At 36.0% G+C, this 25182-nt stretch overlaps 1 protein-coding gene across 5 annotated transcripts in view; it reads right to left on the bottom strand.

Annotated features, from left to right (window-relative positions):
• The window catches only part of STK31 (serine/threonine kinase 31), a 75727-nt gene extending 58729 nt beyond the window's left edge, over positions 1-16998 (bottom strand). The window contains exons 1-6 of one of the 5 annotated variants that reach the window (XM_045052508.1): positions 16863-16998; positions 15154-15200; positions 15013-15065; positions 10188-10286; positions 4598-4672; positions 2488-2646 (exon numbers count right to left, since the gene is read on the bottom strand). In XM_045052508.1, coding sequence (XP_044908443.1) covers positions 2488-2646; positions 4598-4672; positions 10188-10286; positions 15013-15065; positions 15154-15200; positions 16863-16921 — 492 coding nt within the window. In that variant the 5' untranslated portion in view covers positions 16922-16998. The other 4 variants (XM_006929245.5, XM_011280434.4, XM_011280435.4 and 1 more) reach the window with 4 other exon arrangements.
• Between the last annotated feature and the right edge of the window lie 8184 nt (positions 16999-25182).

Genomic DNA, 25182 nt, shown 5'->3' with positions numbered 1-25182 from the left:
AATCTGATTTTAGACTTTTCTCTGAAGTCAAATTCCTTTTAGTTATGACCACCAATAACAATTAGTTGTTCAACAAAATTCTCCCTGAATCATTTATAATCACAAAGAAAGAACCCTAAATTTGGAATAAAATCTAAGTTCTCCTAAATTCTAACTAACAGAAAGAATGACCCAGTAGATGATACATGGGTATTTTAATATTATAACTTACCATAAATATATTTTCTACATATTCTTTTTTAAATGTCAAATAGTTAATTTTTATAGTGAGAAATGTGTTACAGTTCTCATTAAATCTTGCATGCTGGAAAGAGATATATTTATTTTCAAAACATATTTAGGCATTTAAAAGGCATAAGATTTACCTGTTAAATAAATCTGGTCATTGTTTTAGAACACAGAGCTTTCAATGATTAAAAAGATGATGTCATTTTTCTAAGACATATTTCATTCTGTTCCCAAACTGGTAAGCTTTATTCAGAAACAAGAAAGCATAACTTTCTTTCTACTTTAGTCTACCTAATCTTGTCTGGATATATTAGAAAACAGGCAAAAAGGCCTTTAATCTGTTATACCCAAATTCTAATCTCTACCTCTCATTCCCTGATACTATGTAAATTTTTTAAAACAAGGGAGGCATTTAGGGCATAAATCTTCTGAGCATCAGCATTTGTAACCACCATTCTGAGTATCAATTTCAACTGTGTTATAACATGGGTATAAAAGTACTGATTTAAAATGTATTGAAGTTATTTTAGGGCCAAGGTCACCCTCTGGAAGTCTCTCTCTTTTTAACTAAATCTCTACTATTCATTTGTTCAAATGTTAGATAAATTGGATGGTGATCTAACACGTAACAGGCAAGAGCAGGGAGATCAGGCATACAAAAATAAATAAAATACTTTTCTCTACTAAGACAGTCTTATCTCTACAAGCTCACTATCTTGTGGAGCAAGAAAAAGACCACAACTCTGTATGCCTTATACACTGAGTGACTAAAACAGCTGCAGGGGAATGGATGGTGGGTATTAGCAAAGACATTATACAGGAAATTTTATTTGAGCCTTAAACTGAAAACTAATGGCTAGACATGGGATTCTTGAGCAGAGACACTCAAGAATAACTATTTTTTTCCAGAAAACATTCAGTTTGCTAATTAGCTGAACTCCAATCAACAGTCTTTTTATTGAACTTAAATATACAAACACAAATAGTACCACCTGTAAAGAACCTATGAAGCATACAAAACATTACCAATAACTAATGTTTATTCCTCAGTTCCAAAACCAACTTTTAAAAATGACCTTTTATTCTTATTCATGTTTGTTTCAATTAACATAAAGTTTATATCATCTTACTATGAGAACAGAACAGACTTGAGTTCCAGCCTTAGCTCAGCCATAATTAGCCTATGACTTTAAATAAGTCATCTAATTGTTCTAGAGCCAATTTCTTTATTTGTAAAGTAATGAGGTGAGAGCAGATGAATTCTAAGGTCAATAAATTTCTAGGCTTGCAAGAAATTCAAGACGAGCCTCTACCTTGGTCAAAACATCTACATTAAAGGGAAACATAATAAACTTCAGATTTTAAACCAGAAACTTAGGGCTATCAATTTATAATAATATCTATGCTTTACTCTGTATTTCTGAAAGTCTTAAGTTCCAAGTACAGAAATGTTTCTTCAAAGTAACTATAGTGCAGACAAAATTACATCCAACAACCTACAAGGTTCTCAAATTAAAGAAAAAAGGAGGCAAATAGGTTTCTGAATTTTACTATTCCTCATGGTATTGATTAAATCATTTTTAACATGTTATTTGAGCTACTAAATTAAAAAATATAAATCTGATTACTTAGCAGTATAGTATCTCCTCAACAACAGTAACACCCACCAAAAGAACATCATTACTGCACAGATTTAAAAAGAGGTAGAATTTAAGACTACCCCTGAAACTATGAAATATCGGCCAGAATTAGGCTACTAATCCAAAATTTAATGGAATGAATACAAACTAGAATCTAGATAGTAGAACATCACTGCCAACTGCTATACCAAACAGAATGAACCCTTGCCAAAATGATAAAATCTGATTAATTCACAACTCCACTTTTTGTGGTATTTATGGCCAGGGCTAGGTTAAAGATCACTCTTATTTAATACTCTCTCAAAAGCAAAAGATAACAATAAGTATATTATCATTTTCTCCATCATAAGAGACTCTTAAATTTTCACATGAGAAGAAACTATTTACACTTATTATGTAAATATATATACACATACATATCACTCTGATCATCACAAATGTTTACATGGCAAAGATGAGCACAAATAGTTGTTTTTGAATCGTTCTATAATTCATATTTTTCACTAATTCATACAGCCTTTTATATTAAAGAATTAGAAGAATTTAACTACATTTATATTTTGTTTCAAGCACACAGCTTTACCTCTATTAACAAAAATATTAAAAATCTGTGACTTGCCTGATCAAACTGGGTAACTTCTTGGCCAGAAGGAATCTGTAGTCCCCAAAGTCTATACTTTTTGGCAACACTAGAAAACTGCAGATCCAAAGGAATCTCAACTATATCAGATCGATTTAGAATTTCAGTATTTCCATAGTCAATGTATCTCACCAGACACTGAGAAAAAATTAGACAAATACTAACACAAGGGAACTTAGATTAAACATCTCCAAAGAAACCACCAATTTGCTGCTTTCTGTTAATTACCTGTAAATCAAGACAGCCTTTCACCTCAAATTGACAAAATGTATTCAGAAACAAGAGCTCAAACAATACCCCCAAAGTAAAGAAAATCCATCCATAGTTCATGAGATTCCAGTGATTTCTGTTTGGTTGTAAGTTAACTAGCTATACTAGTATCAACCAGTACTATCAAACTAGTTATACTAGTAACAAACAGTACTACTATCAGACAGTACCCCTGATTTCAGTTTAGGTCTTAATCCCAGGGTTGTGAGATTGAGCCCCGCATCAGGCTCCATGCTGAGTGTGGAACCTGCTTAAGATATTCTCTCTCTCCCTTTCTCTCTCTCTGTCTCTTCCTCCCTCTCTCCTCCTCTGCCCCTCTCCCCCACTCATGCTCTCTTTCTCTAAAATTAAAAAATAATAATAATAAATAAAAAGGTAAAGAAACAGCTAGTATTTAAATAAACAAATCTATGAAGCTTATGGCCTCCCCTATCTCAAATGTTAAAATCAATCAACACTTCTAAATCCAAGTTGGAAACAGTAACACCTGAAAAGAAAAGCAAAATTCTCAAACTTCCTTTGGTAAAATTAAGCTCATCCCAGGTGTTAGACGTAGGATATGAATTAAATTCACCCTCACATCCAGCTCTATTTAGAAAGTAAAAAAGAAAATGAGTTTATCATGAGGTCAAAGCCATCTTGCCCCTTAATTTTAAAAAGTTACAGCCAAAGCAAAAGCAAACACAATATATCATCTCCAGGTGTCAAATTGTGGGGAAAACATCTAATTAGAAAGATCTATTTCACCAAGATAAACCATTACCTGTGATGGTAATAAATCATGAGATTTTTTTTTAAGTTACTCTGAGCATTACTTGTTTTATCTTATCATATCCTTTTACACCAAGAAAAATATTTTATAAAACATATACATTTAAGAAAATATTTTAGGGGCGCCTGGGTGGCTCAGTCGGTTAAGCGGTCGACTTCGGCTCAGGTCATGATCTCACGGTCCGTGAGTTGGAGCCCCGGTCCGTGAGTTGGAGCCCCATGTCGGGCTCTGTGCTGACAGCTCGGAGCCTGGAGCCTGCTTCAGATTCTGTGTCTCCCTCTCTCTGACCCTCCCCCGTTCATGCTCTGTCTCTGTCTCAAAAATAAATAAACGTTAAAAAAAAAAAAATATTTTAACTCCAGTAAAGCAGATACAAGAAAAAAAACAGTAAAGGAAAGCCTACAGAGATGCTTTTACACAGCCTGTAATGTGAAACTGCCATCAAACAGCCATTCAGAATCTCATCTCCACAAATCCCCTTAAAATCTCCCTCAAGTTCAGTTTAAAAAAATCAAATAGCTAAACACAAAGAAAATTCATCACATTTAACCAAAGCATGAAAAAGCAGTAAGCCAATCTTCATTAACAATATGCAAATCAACCAAGCAAAAGATAAAGAGAACTTCTTTTGGGTAGATCAAATGTTCTTTTCCTACTCAATCTTAATAGAATGAACTTTTAAAGTTACTTAGCAAGAACCAAACATGACGATTAAGAACCGAGTCACAAAGAGCCCACTGGTCAGCAAAAATCATTCACAAATTATGTAATCTATCCTAGGACAATGTGCAGTGATTATATGACAACTTAAATTCAGAAGGATATTCCTGAATCTAACCTGGATTTTTTTTAAGCAATTCACTCCTTTGTGTTCACTAGGTTAAAAAAAAAAAAAAATGTTTTAATCAATTTATAAGTTCATTTGAACCAGATCTTCAGATCTTATTACTACTATATATAAGGAATGAAGGGCTAAATAAGCATCGAATTTTGGAACCAAAATAATTGTCACTCGGGGCAAAAAAAAACCGAAACACTTGCTCCTGCCTTTTCATCACTGATGATTTTCAGTACTTTGCATCTGTACCAACATTTATCTTCAGAAAATAATCCACCATAAATCTATAAAGAGAAAAAGAAAGTAAAATTATTTGGCACTTTAATGATTCAAAGCATGCTACGTAGATCAGAATGGCTAGCATTTATTAAGCACTTACTAAATGGCAATAAGCACCTTATATATAATAACTTATTTTATTCTCACAATAACTGTAAAAGGCAGATACTTTCTGTTCACCATTATATCCCCAAACTCATAAGCTACAATTCAAAGTCAGGCAATCTGATTTCAGAGTCCGTAATTCAATTTTGCTTCTCAAAAAAAAAAAAAAAAAAAGACATAAAAAACAAAATTCAAAAAAAAGCATATGCATCAAAGACTTAAAATCATGCTATTTTAATGTCTGAAGACATAACTGGTATAATTGTTCTTAAAATATAAAGATGCCAAGTACATACCATAAATCTCAACCATGTGGGATCCATACATCCTACCAGCCAAGAAAGATTCTTATACTTTTTACTTTATATGTAAGGACTCTAGTGTTATTAAATGGATAAAATTAAATTAGATAATATTCTTAATACTGAATTTTATTTTAAATTTATATTTTAATTTAATTATGTTAAATATAAAAACAAAGGAGGGGCGCCTGGGTGGCTCAGTCGGTTGAGCATCTGACTTCAGCTCAGGTCATGATCTCGCGTTCATGAGTTTGAGCCCCACGTCAGGCTCTGTGCTACCAGCTCAGAGCCTGAAGCCTGCTTCTTATTCTGTGTCTCCCTCTCTCTCTGCACCTCCCTTGCTCACTCACACTCTGTCTCTCTCACTTGCTCACTCTCAAAAATAGACATTTAAAAAAATTTTTTAAAAAACAAAGGAAAATTTACATACTTTATGTCAATTTTTCAACCTTAGCACTACTGACATTTTCAAACAGGATAATTCCTTGGCAGGAAGATGGGGCAGGGGCTCATTCCCGTCTTGTGCACTGTAGGATAGTTAGCAGCATCCTCCTTAGCCTCCACCTACAATGCCAAGAAGCACCCTCTCCGGTGTGGCAACCAAAAATGTCTCGAGACACTGCCAAATTATCACCTGGGGGTGAGGGTGGGGGATACAAAATCACCCTAGGTTGATAATGACTTTCTTTTTTTCTTTTTTTTTTTAGTTTATTTGAAATCAAGAGAAAGACAGCGAGAGAGCACATATGAGCGGGGGAGAGGCAGAGACAGAGGGAGAGAAAGAATCCCAAACAGGCTCCATGCTGTCAGTGCAGAGCCCAACATGGGCTTCATTCAATGAACCATGAGATTGTGACCTGAGCAAAAACCAAGAGTGGGATGCTCAACCGACTGAGCCACACAGCCATTTTAAATCATTCATTTTAATCATACATTCTCAACAGGGTAAATACTATTCTCAAGGGAGTGAAAACTGGTTTGGAAGAGAGGAGTGTCTTCAATATTACAATTGCTTGTAGCCCTCCAAAGTTCTAAACCTATCTGACAGCATAAACAGATAAATAGTGTATCTATGGTGTTAATATGTCTTGAGGTGAGGAGACTCATTAGAGAAAAAATACCTTAAAAGGGCATATGAAAGGTTGGAACACTGCCTTAAGTGAAGTGTAAAATTAATTTTAAGGGTGCCTGGGTGGCTCAGTCAGTTAAGCATCCGACTTTGGCTCAGGTCATGATTTTGCAGTTCGTGAGTTCAAGCCCTGCATTGGGCTCTCTGCTGTCAACACAAAGCCCACTTCGTGGGACAGATCCTCTGTCTCCCAATCTCTCTGCCCCTCCCCTGCTCAGGCATGCGCATGCTCGCTCGCTCTCTCTCTCTCTCTCTCTCAAAAATAAACATTTAAATTAAAAATACTAATTTTAAGTGTATCACTCTGAAGTAAGACAAATTCACAGATTTTGAAGCAAAGATATATACAGTATGAAATACAAAAATCCTCAACTTTCCAAAGCAACAAAGTACAAATCAATTCAGAAACACAATGGATATCTAACAAAGCAAATATTACAAAGGATAGGTATGAAATTAGCACTTAACTCTGTTTCCCTCAGCTAACATTCAAAAACTGGAGAGCAACAGAGAGCACAAATGGCAGGGCACATTCTCCCAACCATCTTACTTCATTTTTCAGCAAGCAAAAAGGTTTAGTAGCAAAAATAGCTCCTATCCAATTTCAAACTCTGCAAAAGGTCACATTAACCTTTAGTTAAGACTTTGTAATAATATGCTAATATAATTAAAAATTCAATATTAAGTAAGTGACATAAATGGAGCATCACTGCAACCCAGTGTACATAGAGGTGTGGATACTTGTATCCAAGAATAGAGCTGGGACCCAACAAAGCTGAGGAATCTGAAGTTTTTGACTCTGTTAGTGTGAATAATCACAAAAACCAGCACAAATACAACTCTATCTTGAGGAAATTTCAACACTTTCATAACTTTCAAACACTATCATAACTACACATGCACTCCCATTGTGCCGGGTACCAATCTTCTCCTCTCACAGCTCCACTATTTATAGCCCATGACCCATCTACAGGATGAGAGGCAGATACTCATTCACTTCGGAAAATTTACAAAGTATAATCCATTCATAAGTAACCAGAGTGGCTGAGTAATCATTTATAATAGGAAATCTATTATTGAAACTAGTTTGAGTATTTTGTAAAGCAAGTAATTTATTTTGCATTCAACAGAGGAAAAGTGGGTATATTTTAATTTATAACACTAGTAAACACAGTCCTAGGCTACAAGGATGCTTAAAAAAAACCTAGAAGTTCACAAATTCTAGTTAACCATTCTAATGTTCAGCTCCAACCTACATTCTTTCCTTCTAATCTCTTCTTTTTACACATTTTTATATATGCCATTGGGGTTGTAATTATTTTAAAATAAAAGTAATAGAGGCACATTATTAAAAGACAATCAAAGCACATCAAAAAAAGACTTCCTTACCAACACTCTTCAACATACACCTCCTAAAAATAATTTTACACTTACACTAATTTTACATATATGCTAGGATATGTTTATTTACACAAATGTGCTCATTTTACATCCACTATTTTATATACCTAATTCCATATTAAAATATAGAGATCTTAAATAAGAGATCTTATTTACAAACAGAGCTTAGAGTTGGGTGAGGCAAACAAGGCACCCATGGCCAAAATTTAAAGAGGCACTCACTCTGAGGTGTACATTAGAGTGCCTCCTTAAATTTTAATTTAAATGTAAGTGCCTCCTTAAAATTTCCATTTACTTTACCATAGTATCAGCATCTGAAATAACTAAGTATTCCAAAATAAGGATCTACCACAATTCATTAATTATTCCAGCATCAGATTAACATCTAAGGGGGTGGGCTCTCTGAGTTTGAATACTTGATCCATTATAAACTAGTGGGTGACTTTCATAAAGTTATCATAGCCATGCTTCAATTTTCAAAAACACATATAAAATAACAGCATCTGCTTCATAGGGATGCTATGAGGACTAAATGAGCTAATACGTGTAAAGTGCTTAGAACACTGTTTCACAAAGGATAAGATTCAATAAATGCCAGCCACCATTATTACTACTACTACTACTACTACTAGTAGTAGATATTTAGTTAATCTCCATTTTACCTATTACAAATAATACTGCAATTAATCATAAAACACCTTTCTTTGTGTACTTATAAAAATGTCCAAAGGGTAAATTTTTGACAGAGAAATTGATGTATCCAAGAATATAAGCATTTATTATTTCAAAAACACTCATTTACAATCACCTGGTTGAAAACAAAAATTCCAGTACAACTCAATAAAGAAAGGATGACTGTTTTGATAAGTGATGCTGGCATAACTGGATAACCATATGGGAAAAAAAATAAATTTGACTTCTACTTCACATCATAACCAAAATTTTCCTGGAGGTAAACCACAGCCCCAAATGCAAAAGATAAAAGCTTGAGGGGTTGGGAGGAAACATAGAATGTATTCATGACCTTGGGTTAAGTAAAGGGGTCTTAGATAGGAAACAAAAAGTATATACCAAAAAAAAAAATTATAAATTAGACTACAAATGACATAAAGAAAGTGAGTAGGGAAGACACAGATAAGGAGCACATACTAACAATACACATGTAAGACAAAGGACTCATATCCAAATTATGTAATGAATATATATAGAACTTCCTACATATCAATTAAGACAACCTTGAAAATGGGGAAAAGATGTAAAAAGGCACTTCACAAAAGAGGATATTCAAAAGGCTAATAAAACTATGAAAATAGTGGGGCGCCTGGGTGGCTCAGTTGGTTAAGCATCCGACTCTTGATTTCAGTTCAGGTCATGACCTCAGGGTCAGCTGTAAGATAGAGTCCCACATCAGGCTCTGTGCTGGACATGGGGGCCTGCTTGAGATTCATTCTCTCTCTCCCTCTGCCACACCCCTATGTGCACTTTCTCTCTCAAAAAAAAAAAAGAAAAAAAAAAACCTATGAAAAACTACAACTATGGAAAATATGGTGAAGCTCTGTACTCAGGAAAATAAAATCAGAACACCACACTACACCCACCAAATGACTAAAATTTAAAAGAATGACAATGCAAAGGATTGATGAGGACAGTGAGGAACTAGAATCCTCATACTTTGCTGGTAAGAATAAAAATTGGTTCAATACTTTTGCCAAACTGTGGCCAGTACCTACCAAAGTGAAACATGCCTACCCCATGATTTAGCAATTCTACTCCTAGGTATGCAGTCAAAATTAAAAAGTTAATACATCCAACAAAAAACTGTGTAAGTATTTCATAGTAGCATAATTCACAGTAGCCAAAAACTGCAAACAATCCAAACGGCCATCAAAGGAGAACAAACATATCAACTGTGGTGTATTTATACAAGTACTGCATAGCTTGAAAAAGAACAACTACCAACACCAATACACACAATAATATGGAAGAATCTCAGAAATTCTGCTGAATGAAAGAAGCCAGACATACACAAAAGAGTACACACTGTATGATTTAAGAACAGGTAAGTGAATTTTCAGTGACAGAAATCAGAATAATTACATCTTGTTAGAAGGACTACTGACAAAGAATTGACTGAGAAAGGGTCTGCAGGAATTTTCCAGGAAGAGGGAACCATATCTTGATCTGAGTGATTTCTATATCTTGATCTGCATAAAAATTCTTTAAGCTGTACAGCTATGACTTGTATGCATTACTGTATGTAAATTATACCTCAATTTTTAAAAAAAAGAAAAAAAAATCATCAAAATTTTCTCCATAAAGATAACTTTTACAGATTTTTTTTGTCAATCAGTGTCGAAGACAAGGATTGTGTTTTGTTCACCATTGTATACTCAATGCTAACCACTGTAAGAGCACACAGTCCATAGTATTTTTGAAAGAATAAATTTATTATGACTATAGTTTATATCACTTCTAAAAATTTGCCTTTTTCAAATACATCAAAACTTCCAACAATTATAAAATCTAAGACATAAGAAAGCCATCAGGAGAGAGGGAATAATTATACCCGAGAATATGGCTCACCTTCTTTGGATCAAGATTCCCAAAAACTGAATTGGCATGGGGACAAACTTCAGACAGTGAGCAACCAATCTTCATAATATCCTTATTTCTACTGATACTCTAGAAGGAAGAATAGCTATAGTGTAAAATTCAATAAATTATTTGACAGTGCTATACAACTGAGAGTTCTACTAAGTATTACTTAAAAGATTTTGGAGTATTCAAGGTGCATCTACATCGCTCAGTTGGCTAAGCGTTGGGACTCTTGATTTCGGCTCAGGGCATGATCTCTCGGTTCAGGATATCAAGCCCCATGCTAACAGCACAGATGCCGCTTGGAATTCTCGCTCCCTCCCTCTCTGCCCCTCCCTCACTCATGCACTCTCTCAAAACATAGTAAACATTAAAAAAAGATTCTGGAGCATTAGAGATTAAATCAAATTCTTACAGTAACATTTTTTCATAATTCAAATGAGTTCTTTATTAAGAAGTGGTACTATGCTTTAGAAAATCTTTACTTTGCAGTGAGTTCAAATTACTTGGAATTCAAACTAAGAAAGCAAAAACTATTAAATCCTAAAATGTAATATAAGCAATTGTGTCTGGATTTTACTATACATCTAATGGCTCAAAATGGGTAGCATATTTTGGTCAAATGATGAGTCTTCTCATATATTTGTTGTTGGATAAAACAGATGTTAAAAAAAAGTTAAATGTATATAATCCTCTATACACAAATACTGCAATCTAGTTAGTAAATTCATTTGTCATGGGTATGGGCTAACAATTTTGAAGTGTATACTAGGATCGAACAAATAAGTAAATATACCACAGACAATGAGAGCAGGAAAGAAGTTACAAAAAAAAGAAAGAAGGCTAAAATGAACCTGCAATGTCAGATTAGAATTGGAAGATATTCATATGAACTCATAGTATGTATGTGTATATATACACATTTGTGTGCATATACATGCATATATGAAAGATACAAAAATATAGATATGAACATGTGTAAGTTTTTATACACATATTTTTTCCAGCTCTGTCTGCTGACAGGGCCTAAAAGCAATGACACCATCAGCAAAAAGCACACCTAGTGCCCAGATCTTGATATCTAAACACCATTCTCCAATAAAAGGAACCAGGGTTCTGGAGAGTGGTGGATTCCAGGATGAAGATAGGGAAAAAAAGATGATCCTGGAATTTTTGGTCATGCCAGAAAGTAAAGAAATGCTCAAAAAAGAAATGGGGATATGTTTTAAAAGGCACAACAGCCTATGTGAATAATCTCCTGATGCCCAAAGCTGCAACAATGTAAACAACAAAGTAAGTAGTGATAGTGCTGTATTATAGCCCATGGAATAAATACCCATGAGTCCATATTAACCTAAATAATTGAGTAAATAAATGACTGGAGAAGATACAGCGCTTCCTCACAGAAGAATTCCAATTAATACATGCAGAAAGCACATGAAAAATTTAAAAAATCATCATTAGACAATGACTACAGTAATAAATAATAAAATTTGTGGGTGAAAAGTTGAAGAGAAACACAACTAGACAATCTTAATGTATCTCCCTCTAAAACATTTATTTACTTATTTATTTATTTATTTTCGGGGCGGGGGGGGAGAGAGAGAGAGAGGGAGGGAGGGAGAGGGAGGAGGGCACAAGTGGGGGAGGGGCAGAGCGGGGGGGGGGGGAGAGAGAATCTCAAGCAGGCTCCACACTGTCAGTGCAGAGCCCAATACAGTGCTCAAACTCATAAACCATAAGACCATGATCTGAGCCAAAGCTGGACGTTTAACTGACTGAGCCACCCAGGCACCCCTAAAACACTTATTAATTACAAAAGGAAAAACAGTAACCTTAAAGTGAAGAAACCCAGCAGATAGCACCTTAACCAAGTGGATAAAGGTTAACATTATCAATAATGGTTTATCAATATCATGAATCCCCAAGATAATGCACTAGAAAGGACAAAGTATCATTTCTGCAGTATTACAGCCAATCTATTTATGAAAAACCATCAAACAAACCTCAACTGAGAGATGTTGTATAAAATAAATGACCAGTACTCATCAAAACTGTAAACTGAGAAATAGTCTGTAAGTGACCAGTACTCATCAAAAATGTCAAAATCAATAAAGACAAGGATAAATAAAAGAACAAAGTTAGAAGAAACTAAAAAAACATGACAACTAAATACAATGAGGGATCCTAGACTAGAAAAAAAGATGGGAGCACCTGGGTAGCTCAATTGTGTTAGGCATCCGATTCTTGATTTTGGCTCAGGTCATGATCTCACAAGGTTCGTGAGATCCAGCCCTGAGTCAAGCTCCTTGCTCACAGTGCAGAGCCTGCTTGGGATTCTCTCTCTTCCTCTCTCTCTCTGCCCCTCTCCCACTCACGGATGCATGCGCTCACACTCTCTCAAAATAAATAAACATTTTTTTAATTTAAAAAAATGGAAAAAAGACAATGAAAAAACTGTTGAAAGTTGAGTACAGGCTGCAGCTAATTATCTGGCTTTGTTTAACTGTATTATGGTTATGTAAAATGTTAGCAGTATTGGAAGCTACATGAAGGGTATAAAGAAAGACTGTACTAATTTTACGACCTTCCCATAAATCTAAAGTTATTTCAAAATAATTAAATGTACATATATGTTCTTAATATATCAACAAAATATTTTGTAGCTATATGACTAAAATAAGGAAATATCTTTCTTTCAAAAAAAGGTGAAGGCCACTTATGATTCCTTCAGCTGCTACTCATTCCACTTGGCCTACCAAAAATTCTCATATAAGTGGCCTATATGGCAGAAATCCATGGAGTCAGAAAAACAGAGAATAGGTGAGAAGAACTTCATCTTGATCAGCCTCCACATATTTGTGAATATTTATTCTTTATTTATATCCCATTCCAACTCCAGTCAAATTTTATAACTTGCTTCTTGAAATAATCATTCAATTCATATGAATGCCATTAGTAGCTTTAACTCTTAATCTTTTCATACATTTACGACATGTTTCATAACTTCTTAAAATGTTTAAATTTCTACAAGGCCTCCAATTCATGGTTGATATCAGAGGTTGGCAAATTTTGGCCTCCACCACTTGCTTTGGTAAATAAAGTTTTAATGGATCATAGCCACATCTATGTACTGTCTTCGTAAGCCTTTGCACTACAACAGCAGAGCTGACAGAGTTGAATAGTTACTATAGACTATATGGCCCACTATCACTAAAATATTTACAATCTAATCTTTTACAGGAATAGTTTGCTGACTCCTGGTTTAAATAATAACTCCAAATTCGGATGCCTGGTTGGCTCAATCGGTTAAGCATTCAACTTCGGCTCAGGTCATGATCTCACAGTTCGTGGGTTCAAGCTCCGCATCAGGCTCTCCATTGTCAGCGTGGAGCCTGCTTCGGATCCTCTGTCTCCCTCTCTCTCTGCCCCCCCTTGTTGGTTCTCTCTCTCAAAATAAATAAATAAATTTTAAAAATTAAAAAATAATAACTCCAAATTCAATCAACAGCTTCACAAAAAGGTCAGTTGAAATCAAAGTCTACAGCTGCACTGATCAATAGGCAATACCCTCCTGAAATGTAGCTAGTCTGATTTGAGATAGAGTATACTGTAAATCTAAAATACACATCAGATTTCAAAACTTAATATGAAAAGGAAAATAAAATACTTGTAAATATATCTGTGTTAACTGCATTTTGAAATATTTTGGATATATTGAGTATATTAAAATTTATTTCACCCTTTCTTTTTAGGTTTTCATGAGTCTGCTAAATTTTAAATTACTTATGTGGCTCACACATTTCTACTGGACAGTGCTGGTCTAGAAAATCTTATTTAAGCTATGAGCTTAAACATATCGATCATCTAATCTGGGACATTGTTGAGTGACACAGTTGCTATTAATACAGAGACAACACGCATAGAACATTTGGGTAGAATATATTTGCATAAGCAGAAAATATTTGCATAAGCAGAAATACAAATTTACCACAAGTTTTCTAGGAATATCACCCTTCCACAATGTTTTCTATATAGATATAAGAACAGTGGTTAATCGAATTCTTCTACAATTTTTCTTCTCGTAAATTCTATTTCCCATATTGCCAATTCGCTCCACCACCACAAAAGAGTTCTCATACTGCAGTTCTTACAGAAAAATGCCATACCTTTCCCTCCCATATTATGTGTAGTTCACAAAATTAAAAACTAGTGAGTAATTGTGTAATTAGAGGAATTCACCTTTTTAAATTCTAGAACACAAGCACTTTGGTACTTTGCTTTATATTTAAACCTAAGGAAACTTATCTGACTTGAAGTCCGTAGAAAACTATAAATGTTCCACTAGTGCTTCCAACTTCATGATGAAAAAGAGATTATATGTCAAATTCAAAGTTAAAGTATTAAAAAAAATTACATTAAAAAGGTAATATCTTTCAAGAAACAATCTTATAAAAGACCCCTAGATGGGGCTATAACTTCACAAATATAAGTTTCTTAGCACATTCAGTAATTTATGCAGCCTAGATTGTTGGTGTTAAATTGAGTGTAATTCTGAAACCACAACTATAATCTTGCTGCTTTCTTTCTTTTTTAACTCAGTGCATTATAAGCATACTACTCATAACTCAGGTAGTAAGTCCCAGCTGTAACCAGTGCGCTTCCAAAAATGGCTTGTGTTAAATGTTCAATAATTAGGCACTGAGAATGACAAGGATATCTATATTCTGGGGTTTTTGTTTTTGTTTCTGTTGAGCAGGACCTGGGTTGGTGGAGGAAAGGGATGGGGAAAGAAATCAACCAGGCTATTTACCTGGGCCCAAAATGTTACTGCATCTTCCACATGACTTCCAACCACATCTTCAACTAAAACCAAATCAAAATGCAAAGAAAATTAGAAATTAATCAAGATTATCTAGCTCTTACATCCAAAAATAATTTTTAGTGTCAGTACCTTTATTGTAATGTGTATCTTCATCCATTTGGGCAATTCCTGAAAAACTAAAACAATTCAATACCTTAAATTAAGTTCTAATAATCTGTCCATTCACAGTGAATCAAGAAAGCCTAAACTATATAATGTTCAAATTCCTGCAAGTATGTTTTGTTCCTAAATAAAGTTACCAAAATTCAACCTCTATAACAAACATGACCTGAGAGATTTTCTCCAATAATTCTTGTCTTGAGTATACTGCACTCTGCAATTTCATCATATACAATCTCTATCTTTTGAAATTATCTCTTTTAGCCAAGATTTTACAAATTTACACTGAAGTAGATATCTAGACATATTCTAGTCAGTTACATAAATCAATACTTCAGAACAATATGCATATTCTTTCAAAAAAATTGATGCCCTCCCAAAAGGAGAGCAGGACTTCTACAATTCAAACAAAAAGAAACAGTACAAATATATAGAGACCAAACGCTTCAGACTGGTAATCAATTTTATTTAAAAGGTACAGTGATTTCTATTTTTGAAGAGATATTTCAATTAAAGACTGCAAAATCAAATCAAATTTTGCCTATTACTACAAAACTAATTTTCATTACACAGTATTATACTTTCTAACTCCAAAATATTTCAAAATAAATGTCTACTCGTTTATAACTTTATCTTTAATATACTAGAATACTGCCCTTTACATAAATGTTAGTTCTTGGAAGGAAACAGAAAACAGACTTTTTAAGAGCTTTAAAAGTTACCGAAGAACTGTGTTACACCAGAGTTTCAAATGCTCCCTCAAGTACTTACAGAAAGAGAAAAATTGTCCCAGGTTAAAAAAAAAAAAGTCAAAAATTTTAAACTTTTATTCTTCTGGTTTTTGTTATACCTTATATAGTTTTTTCACATACATTAAGCTGCATGAAAAGGTGTTCAAAATACGTATCCTACCTCCACTACTGGTCAAAATTTTTTTTTTAATTGAGCAAAAAGTCGTAAAACCAAGATGAAATGTTTAGAGAGACTGTATTTCTCTGTAAGCCATTGGCTTAGATTTAGTAAAACTGAAAATATCTGGAAATGCCGAGAAGCTGTATGGTTCATCATAAAATCTGATTTTAAAAGGGGTCAAAAAGACTTTCCCGCGATGATTATGAAGAAACCGACGCTGTACCCGCTTCCAGCAAAAGTGGATTACCAGATGGCACTTCCAAATCTCCAATTCGTGGCAAAATTCGGAATAAGTGAGTCCAGGTTGCCCCTTGACACCTATTTTATGAGGGATTTTGAAGTTTAAATGGCACAGAATTTGCGGGAAAAGAGAACTCCACCCCACAACAGGCCTGCAAGACCCCATCTCCACAGAGACTACGTAGGCCCAAGTTATTTGGAAACAGGTTTCGCCTCGCAGCCCTGCACTCAAAACCGGGGGTGCCCGGCACCCTCAGAAATAGGTGGGCGGCTCCAAGGCGAAGGAAGGCCAGGAAATGGGCCTTACCCCATACTTGGGAGACCTAAAAGGCAAGCAGAGGTGAAAAGACGGTCCTTGCGGCGGCTACAACCGCACCTACCAAAAAGACTACCACTGACCTCACACTTTCCACCACAGAAGCTCCAGAAAAGTGCCCCTGACCCCACATGCTGGGCCCTCGGCCCTCCACCGGCCGCCACCGCGGCTTGCCGTCAGCCCGCCGTCGCGCACGTGCAGAGAGACTTACCACGCGTGCCTAGGTCGCTCGGGCCCCGCACTGCGCTTGCGCCCACGTTGCTGCGCCATCACCGTGGCTTTTCGGGAGCCGCTGCTTGGTTCACGTGGCCGCCAAAGCCTGGCCTGGGGCACGGCGTGCTGGGCGGGGCCACGCACGGGGAAAGCTGCGCACAGAGGCTGCAAGTGCGGGGGTTCCTGAGCTTCCGGGCTCCACGCGCGATGGCAGGTGGGAGGTTAATTTTACAAGGCTTCAAATAATGACGGAAGAGAGTGGTTTGGATTCCACAGTCTACTAATTTGCTCATATTGATTTAAATTTTAAAACAACCGAAATAGAAGAATCCCAACATTTGTTATACAAGTTGGAAAATAAGTAAATGAAATGTGACTTTTAAATCTGTAGCTTTACAAGCACTTCCCAGCCAAACCTTGGCATCAGATCTTTCTCTTGTTGCGGCCTTTTTTCAGAACAGTAAGGAACAAAAATTAGTAGAGCTTAGCTGTTATATGCACCTATTTGTGGCAAACTTTGCACAACAGTTGAAAGTTATCTCTGTTGGGCGCCTAGGTGGCTCAGTGGGTTGAGCTGGGTTGAGCCCTGGTCTCTTGATTTCGGCTCATGTCACGTGAATTTAGCATGAGCTCATTTAACATTCTCATTCTCTCTCTCTCTCTCTCTCTCTCTCTCTCTCTCTCTCTCTCTCTGTCTCTCTCTCTCTCTCTCTTCCTCTCTCTTCCTCTAAGAATGGAGCCCATCTCTGGGCTTGATCTCACAAACTGTGAGATCATGACCTGAGCCAAAATCAAGAGTTGGAGGCTTAATCCACTGAACCACCCAAACACCCCATCCCTGTTAATTTTTAACAGCTTTACTGTTATGATTAACATCCAGTAAACTGCAGTTATTAAAAGTATGCAATTTTATAGGTGAACATATGTATACAACTGTTGAAATCATCCTCACAAGGTAACAAACATTTCCTTCACCACCTTCAAAAGTATCCTCATGCCCCAGAAAAATACTTGGCTTCCCCCACACACACACTCAAAGTGACAGGTTCTACTTTCTGTCACCATACATTAGTTTGCATTTTCTGGAATTTGATGTTAATGAAATCATGCACTATGTATATTCTGTCTGGTTTCTTTCACTCAACATAATTATTTTCAGATTCATCCATTTTGTCATGTGTATAAACAGTTTATTGCCCATTATTGCTGAGTACTATTCCATTACATGAATATAACACAATTTATCTACCTTTTAATATTTAGATTGTTTCCAGTTTGGGATTGTTTCTTTTTTTTAAATTTTTTTTTCAACGTTTATTTATTTTTGGGACAGAGAGAGACAGAGCATGAACGGGGGAGGGGCAGAGAGAGAGGGAGACAAAGAATCGGAAACAGGCTCCAGGCTCTGAGCCATCAGCCCAGAGCCTGACGCGGGGCTCGAACTCACGGACCGCGAGATCGTGACCTGGCTGAAGTCGGACGCTTAACCGACTGCGCCACCCAGGCGCCTGGGATTGTTTCAAATAAAGTTGCTATGAACATTCATGTGCAAGTTTTTGTATGGGCATATGCCTTCATTTCTCCCAGGTTAATACCTAGGAGTAGAATGTTTGGGTCATATTATTGCATGTGTTTAAATTTTTAAGAAACTCCTAGACTATTTTCACAAAATAGTTTTACTATTTTATATTCCCACACCAGTGTTTAAGAGTTCTAGTTGCCCCGTATCCTCATCATCATCTTATATGGTCTGTGTTGTTGTTATTTTTAATGTTTATTTTTGAAAGAGAGAGAGAGAGCATGGAGGAGGGGCAGAGAAAGAGTGAGACACAGAATCTGAAGCAGGCCCCAGGTTCTGAGCTGTCAGCACAGAGCCTGACTCTGGGCTCGAACTCATGAACCATGAAATCATGACCTGAGCTGAAGTTGGACACACGACCGGCTGAGCCACTCACGTGCCCCATATATAGATTTATTTTTCTTTTTCTGTATTTTTATTTTTATTTTTTTAAGTTTACTTACTTATTTTGAGAGGGGGGGAGAAAGCAGGGGAGGGGCAGAGAGAGAGAGGGAAAGAGAGAATCCCAAGCAGGGTCCACACCAGCAAGGCAGAGCCCCAGTCAGGGCTCAAACTCACAAAGGATGAGATCATGACCTGAGCCAAAATCAAGAGTAAGTTGCAAAAAAAAAAAAAAAAAAAAAAGAGGATGTTTAACCGACTATATATGGTCCATGTTTTTAAGTTTAGACATTTATGTACAATAGCATCTCCTTGTAGTTTTAATTTCCATTTCTCTATTGACTAAAAATGTTGAGCATCTTTTCATGTTTATTTCCCAACCATACAACTTCTTAGGTAAAGTGTCTGTTCAGACTTGTTCCCATTTTTTAACTGAATTCTTTCCTTATTGAGCTTTGCAGTTTGTTACATACTGTGGATATAACTCCTTCAAAATTGCAAATATTTTCTCGCAGTTTGTGGCTTATTTTTTCATTCTCTAAAAAGAGTATTTCAAACAGCAGAAGTTCTTGATTTTGATGAAGTCCAATTTATAAGTTTTGTCTTTTATGGATCATGCTTTTGTGTTGTATCTAAGAAATCAGTGGCTAACCCAGTTCACAAAAGCTTCCTATATTTTCTACTAGAAATTTTACATGTTTAGGCTTTGTTTAGATCTATAATTCTTTTTGAGTTCATTTTTGTATAAGATGCAAAGCATGAATCAAAGTTTATACTTTTGCATTTGGATGTCCAGTTTTTCCACCACCATTTGTTGAAAATGCTATTATTTTTTCCATTGAAGTGCCTTAACATCACTGTCAACAATCAACTGACCAGGGGTCCCTGGCTGGCTCAGTCAGTTGTCTGACTTTGGTTTTGGCTCAGGTCACAATTTCACAGTTTATGGTTTTAAGCCCCGCATTGGGCTCTGGGCTAATGGCGTGGAGCCTGTTTGGGATTCTCTCTTGTGCGCGTTCTCTCCCCCTCGTCCCCCCGCCCTGCTCACTCTCTATCTCAAAAATAAATAAACATTTAAAAAAAATCAATTGACCATATATGTATAGGACTATTTCTGAATTCTCTATTCTGTTACACTAATATATTTGCTTTAGTCTAAAAACACACCATCTTGATTATTGTAGTTTTATAATAAGTCTTTAAGACTTATTATAGACAGATACTTATTATAAGGCAGGTACTGTAAGCCTTCCAATATTGTTCTCTTTCAAAATTGTTTTAGCATTGCAGTTCTGTGTGAATTTTAGAATTACCTTGTCAATGTCTACACACACAACACATACACAAAATCTGCTGAGATTTTTATTGGAATTACATTTAATCTATACACTGAGAATTGACATCTTAACAATATTGAGTCTTCTGATCTATGAACACTGTGTATATATCCCCATTTTTTATATATTACTTTATTTCTCTGAGCAATATTTTGTATTTTTCAATGTTTTTTCAATGAACAAATTTTTCAATGTACAAAAGGTTTTGTACATCTTTGTCTAATTTATCCCTAAGAATTCTTTATGCTATTGTAAATGTTATTATTTTTTTGACTCCAATTTCTAGTTGTTTTGTTGATAGTATATAGAAATATAATTTTTGTATATTGATCTTATTTTCTGCATCCTTGCTAAATTCACTTATTTCCGGTGAGGTTTTTTTAGTGTATTTAATAGAATTATCTGCATATAAGTCACATGCAAATGAAGACTTTTACTTTTTCCTTTCCAATCTGAGTATCTTTTCTTTTATCTTTCCTTATAGCAATGGCTAGAACCTCCAGTATGTTGAATGCAAGTGCCAAGAGCAGCCATCCTTGCCATGTTCCTCATCTGAGGAGGAAAGCGTTTGCCTTTCAGCATTAACTATGATGTTAACAGTGGCTTTTTAGTAAATACCCATTATCAGATTGAAGAAATTGCCTTAATTCTTAGTTTGCTGAGAGTTTTTGTCTTGAATGTGTGTTGAATTTTGTCAAGTACTCCTACATCTATTAAGATGGTCATGTGGTTCTTTTTTAGTTTGTTAATCTGATGAATTATATTAATTTTCATGTTAAGCCAACCTTCCATTCGTTGGAAAACACCCATTCAATCATGAAATATTATCCATTTTACATATTCTTAGATTTGCCAAAATTGTTAAGAATTTTTGTATCTATGTTTGAGAGGAATTAGTCTGAAACTTTCTTTTCTTGTGATGTCTTTGTCTGGTTTTCATATCGGAGTAATGCTGGCCATATAGATTAAATTGTAAAGAATTCCCAACTTTAATTTGCTGGAAAAGGCTATATAGAATTAGTCATCTTTGCTCCTTAAATGTTTGGTAAAATTCACAGTACAGCCATTTGGGCCTGGAATTTTCTTTGTGGGAAGATTTTTAAGTATAAATCAGTTCTTTAATTGATATATGAGCTAACAGCATACAATAAAGGGCTAAACAGGTTATCTATTTATTATTGAATGAGCTTCAGTTTTTATATTTCAAGGAATTTATCTATTTCAGTCTAAGTTGTCAAATTCATTGGCATAAAGTTGTTTATCACATTCCCTTATTATCCTTCTAATAGAACATATAGTGATTTCATAACTCTCATTCCTAATATTGGTGATTTGTGTGTTCTCTTTCTTTCTAGCCTTTGCTGATCAGTCTGGTTATAGAGGTTTATCAATTTTATTGGTCTTCTCAAACAAACTGTTTTGTTTTATTCATTTTCTCTATTGCATTCTGTTTTATATTTCTGCTTTGGTCTTTATTATTTCCTTTTTCTTATTTTAGTTTTCATTTTCTCTTCTTTCTCCAGTTCCTTAAGCTGAAACTGATTTGAAATCTTTCTTCTTTTCTGATATAGGCATTTGATGCTATAAATTTTCCTCTAAATACTGTTTTAGCTAAATCCCACAAATAGTTTTCATTTTCATTCAGTTAAAAGTACTTTGATTCCTTTTACTTTTTTCCTCTACCCATGGATTATTTAGATATTATATAACTTAGAAATTTTTGGAGATTTCCCAGATATATTTGTTACTGATTTCTAATTTAATTCCATTATGATCAGAAGACATCATGACCTGAATTATCTTAAAAGTATTGAGACTTGTTTTGCGACCTAGAGTGTGGTCAATCTTAGTAAATGTTTCATGTGCATTAAAAAAAAATGTGGGTTGAGTGTTCTGTAAATGTCAATTACATAAAGTTGGTTAATAGTTGTTCAAGTCTTCTATATCCTTACTGACTTTGTGCCTATATAATGCTTTGGTCAAGGGAGGCCCCTGGGTCATTAACTCTGACCCAAACCTACAGCATCTGAACAGTATCTGGGGCATGAAGCAAGTGTTATCAATGTAGGCTCAAGGACTCTATCAGCTTCTAAGTAGAGTATATCTGTTCCAATTATATATATTTAGGTACTTTAGAAAGAAACAAAAAGTGGGGCCAGATACATTATACTCACTGGGACAGACTTTGGTTAGGACTCCATTTATCACTGGGTTGCATACAACCAGAGGACCACAATGGTGTTTTGGGTTCTTTGGGATCCATATGAGCTCAGATGCTATATCCAAAAGTCCTTGGTTGAAAAATCTGAGTATTCCTCTTTCTCCACTGCATAGTTACACTAATGGGTGCCCCTCTGGGGCAAGTATATACATGATGTTTATCATATATACTGGAGGACCCCTCCTCAAAGGAATCTGAGCTCTCCCTTCTATGAGTGGGCTCTAGATCTGACCTACCTGAAGTCTGAAAACTAGGTGAAGAATCCAGTAGTTACACAAGTGGATTTACAAATCAAGTAGCAACCTAATCAGCTGTCCTTCTATCTTGCCCCTTGGAACACCACGATTTTAAACTCCTTCACAGATCCATGCCTTGGTATCCATTAATTATGTCCACTGGGCATCTGACAGTTCAGTTCCACAACCTGGCCTTCAACTGCATCCCATCAGCTGCATTGATATCAAGGAGCCCAAGATCATGGCAGCATCTTCTACCATCAATTCTAGCCTATAGATGTCAGCCACAGCCAATCTTCTCAAAATTGCCAGTATACTCTTCACCATTACATTTTTTATTGCCTTAATTGTGAGTGTCATCTGAGCCTTCACAGGGAAAACGCTCAAGTGGTAGCTTCTGAAGTTTCAAACAACACATCCATTCTAACATTGTGACTTCGTTGAGTTTTGTGACCCCTTCCTCAATACCATGCCAGATAGATTCTAGCATTTCCACCATATCTTCCAGATGCCACCCTAGCAGTGTTAGGACCAACTCCAGATATCTAACGCATTAAAACCCAAGTTAGGAGTTTAAGTGCTACCATGTTACTCTCTCCTATCAAGCCATATATTCCATCCCCCTCCAACACCTTCGAGACCTACTCCCAGGCATATTTCCCAGGTTCCTGCCAATACATTTTAAGAAGAACCTGCAGTTCATTCAGTTGTAACTTATCCTCCTATAGGAAGGACTGTATTTCCCCACTTAGGGTATGCTGAGACCTGATCCTAGTTATCAGTTTGGAGTAAGGAGAGGTAGCAGGGGTGGGTCTTGAGGAGGGCAAGTATCATCTTACAATGCAAGTGCCCCCAATAAATTCTATGCAGGATCTCCAAACAAGTGTACACTGATCTCCATCAGCAAAGTGGAGGAGAAGAGTCTGCTTCTGTGGCTCAGAGAACCAAGGGAACATCAGAGTTCAAGTTTCTCGGGCTCACCAACACAAATATTCCCATTCTATGATCCAAGGTTCTAATCTTTTCCTGTCAGCATGCTGACTTTGCTGGAGGAGATGATTGAGGCTGTGCATTCAGTTTCCTTTGTGGCCTGGCCACCTTTACTATTTGGGCTGGATCATCAGCACAGATTGCCAGCGTCTGCAGATGAGATTTTTCCTTAAGGGTGCTATGGAGGCAGCACTCTGGCTTTCACAGCATCCCTTGACTTAAATAGCTAACATGAACCTATGCCATTTTATTTTTTCAAGCTTGTTAAAACAGTTAACAATAGCTAACCAACATCTCCAGCTTTATAATTTCCATTAGTCTCATTTCACTGTAATGCCACAGCTACTGTGTAACCTAACACTTCACCTTCCACCTACACCCTACCCAAATCCAATTCAGAAACTATGACGCATCCACGTGACAGAAGTTATCACTACACCACTTACCACTAGCTATTGGGTCTTTGTTATCATCAGTCCAGTAAATGATCCAGTCACAGAATCCAAACCAGAGGGTTTGCTTTTTGAGGCCATTCCTGGTACCCATCTTGGCCTGGGTTTACCAGCCACCCAAAAGCAAAGCCTAAGACAAATACTCACATACAGGTATTTATTTGAGAAGTAATCTGAGGGAACCAGAGAGAAGGATCAGAAAGGGAGAAGTTAGAGAAAGCTAACATAACAATATATTATGGAGTTGGTCACAGCTATGGGTGACTGGTGCTCAATCCCACAGGATTTTCTGAGGAAGCTTATAAAAGGCATCTCAGAACTATCTTCCTAGGAGATGGAAGAGAGCATTTACCCATTAGTCAAGGGTGGTCCTGAGGTCATTAATTCCCCCATATATTTCATACATCTATGATGCATCCCAAGTCACAGTGTCAGAAGATCCCTGGAGAAAAAAGCGAGAGAGTCATGAAATGCTCCCAAGATGAAATGCCACCAAATGAAATTTGTACTTTTGTCCATAAGAAGCTGTCAGAGTCTGCCTCAAACTGTTTCACAGCAGTAATGGAGTGAGAGGTGGGGCCAAGAGGATTTGAAGTAGCACACAAGAAGTGTCAATACAGTTATATACAACCCATAGTTAACAAAACAACTTAAAAAATCAGTAGACACCACTAGAAAATGATTATATAATTTTAAAATATAGCTTTTTATTTAAAAACATAAATCAAGATTACAAAGCTTGAAAAATAAAAAATCAAGATTTTAACTTACTCATTTTAAGCAGTGGTCAAAACCCTCAATAACATATTTAATTTTCTAAATAGCCTTAAAAAGATAATGTATGACAGACTAAAAACAGTTACTGTATTTTCTCATTTTGACTAATATGAAAATAACCTCATTTGTTAAGAGAGACAAAAAGTATATACAAGATATGAAATCATGACTTTTGACAGAAGTAATATAAAGTATTCTCACTTGTTTAAATAAATTAAGAAAACAACAATGGGGCACCTGGGTGGCTCAGTCAGTTGAGCGTCCGACTTCGGCTCAGGTCATGATCTCACAGTTCGTGGGTTCGAGCCCCGCGTCAGGCTCTGTGCTGACGGCTCAGAGTCTGGA

The sequence above is a fragment of the Felis catus genome, chromosome A2, assembly GCF_018350175.1.
Source record: "Felis catus isolate Fca126 chromosome A2, F.catus_Fca126_mat1.0, whole genome shotgun sequence".
Lineage (NCBI taxonomy): Eukaryota > Metazoa > Chordata > Mammalia > Carnivora > Felidae > Felis > Felis catus.
Note: the sequence above shows the minus strand (reverse complement) of the source record. Positions and strands in the feature narration are given on the sequence as shown.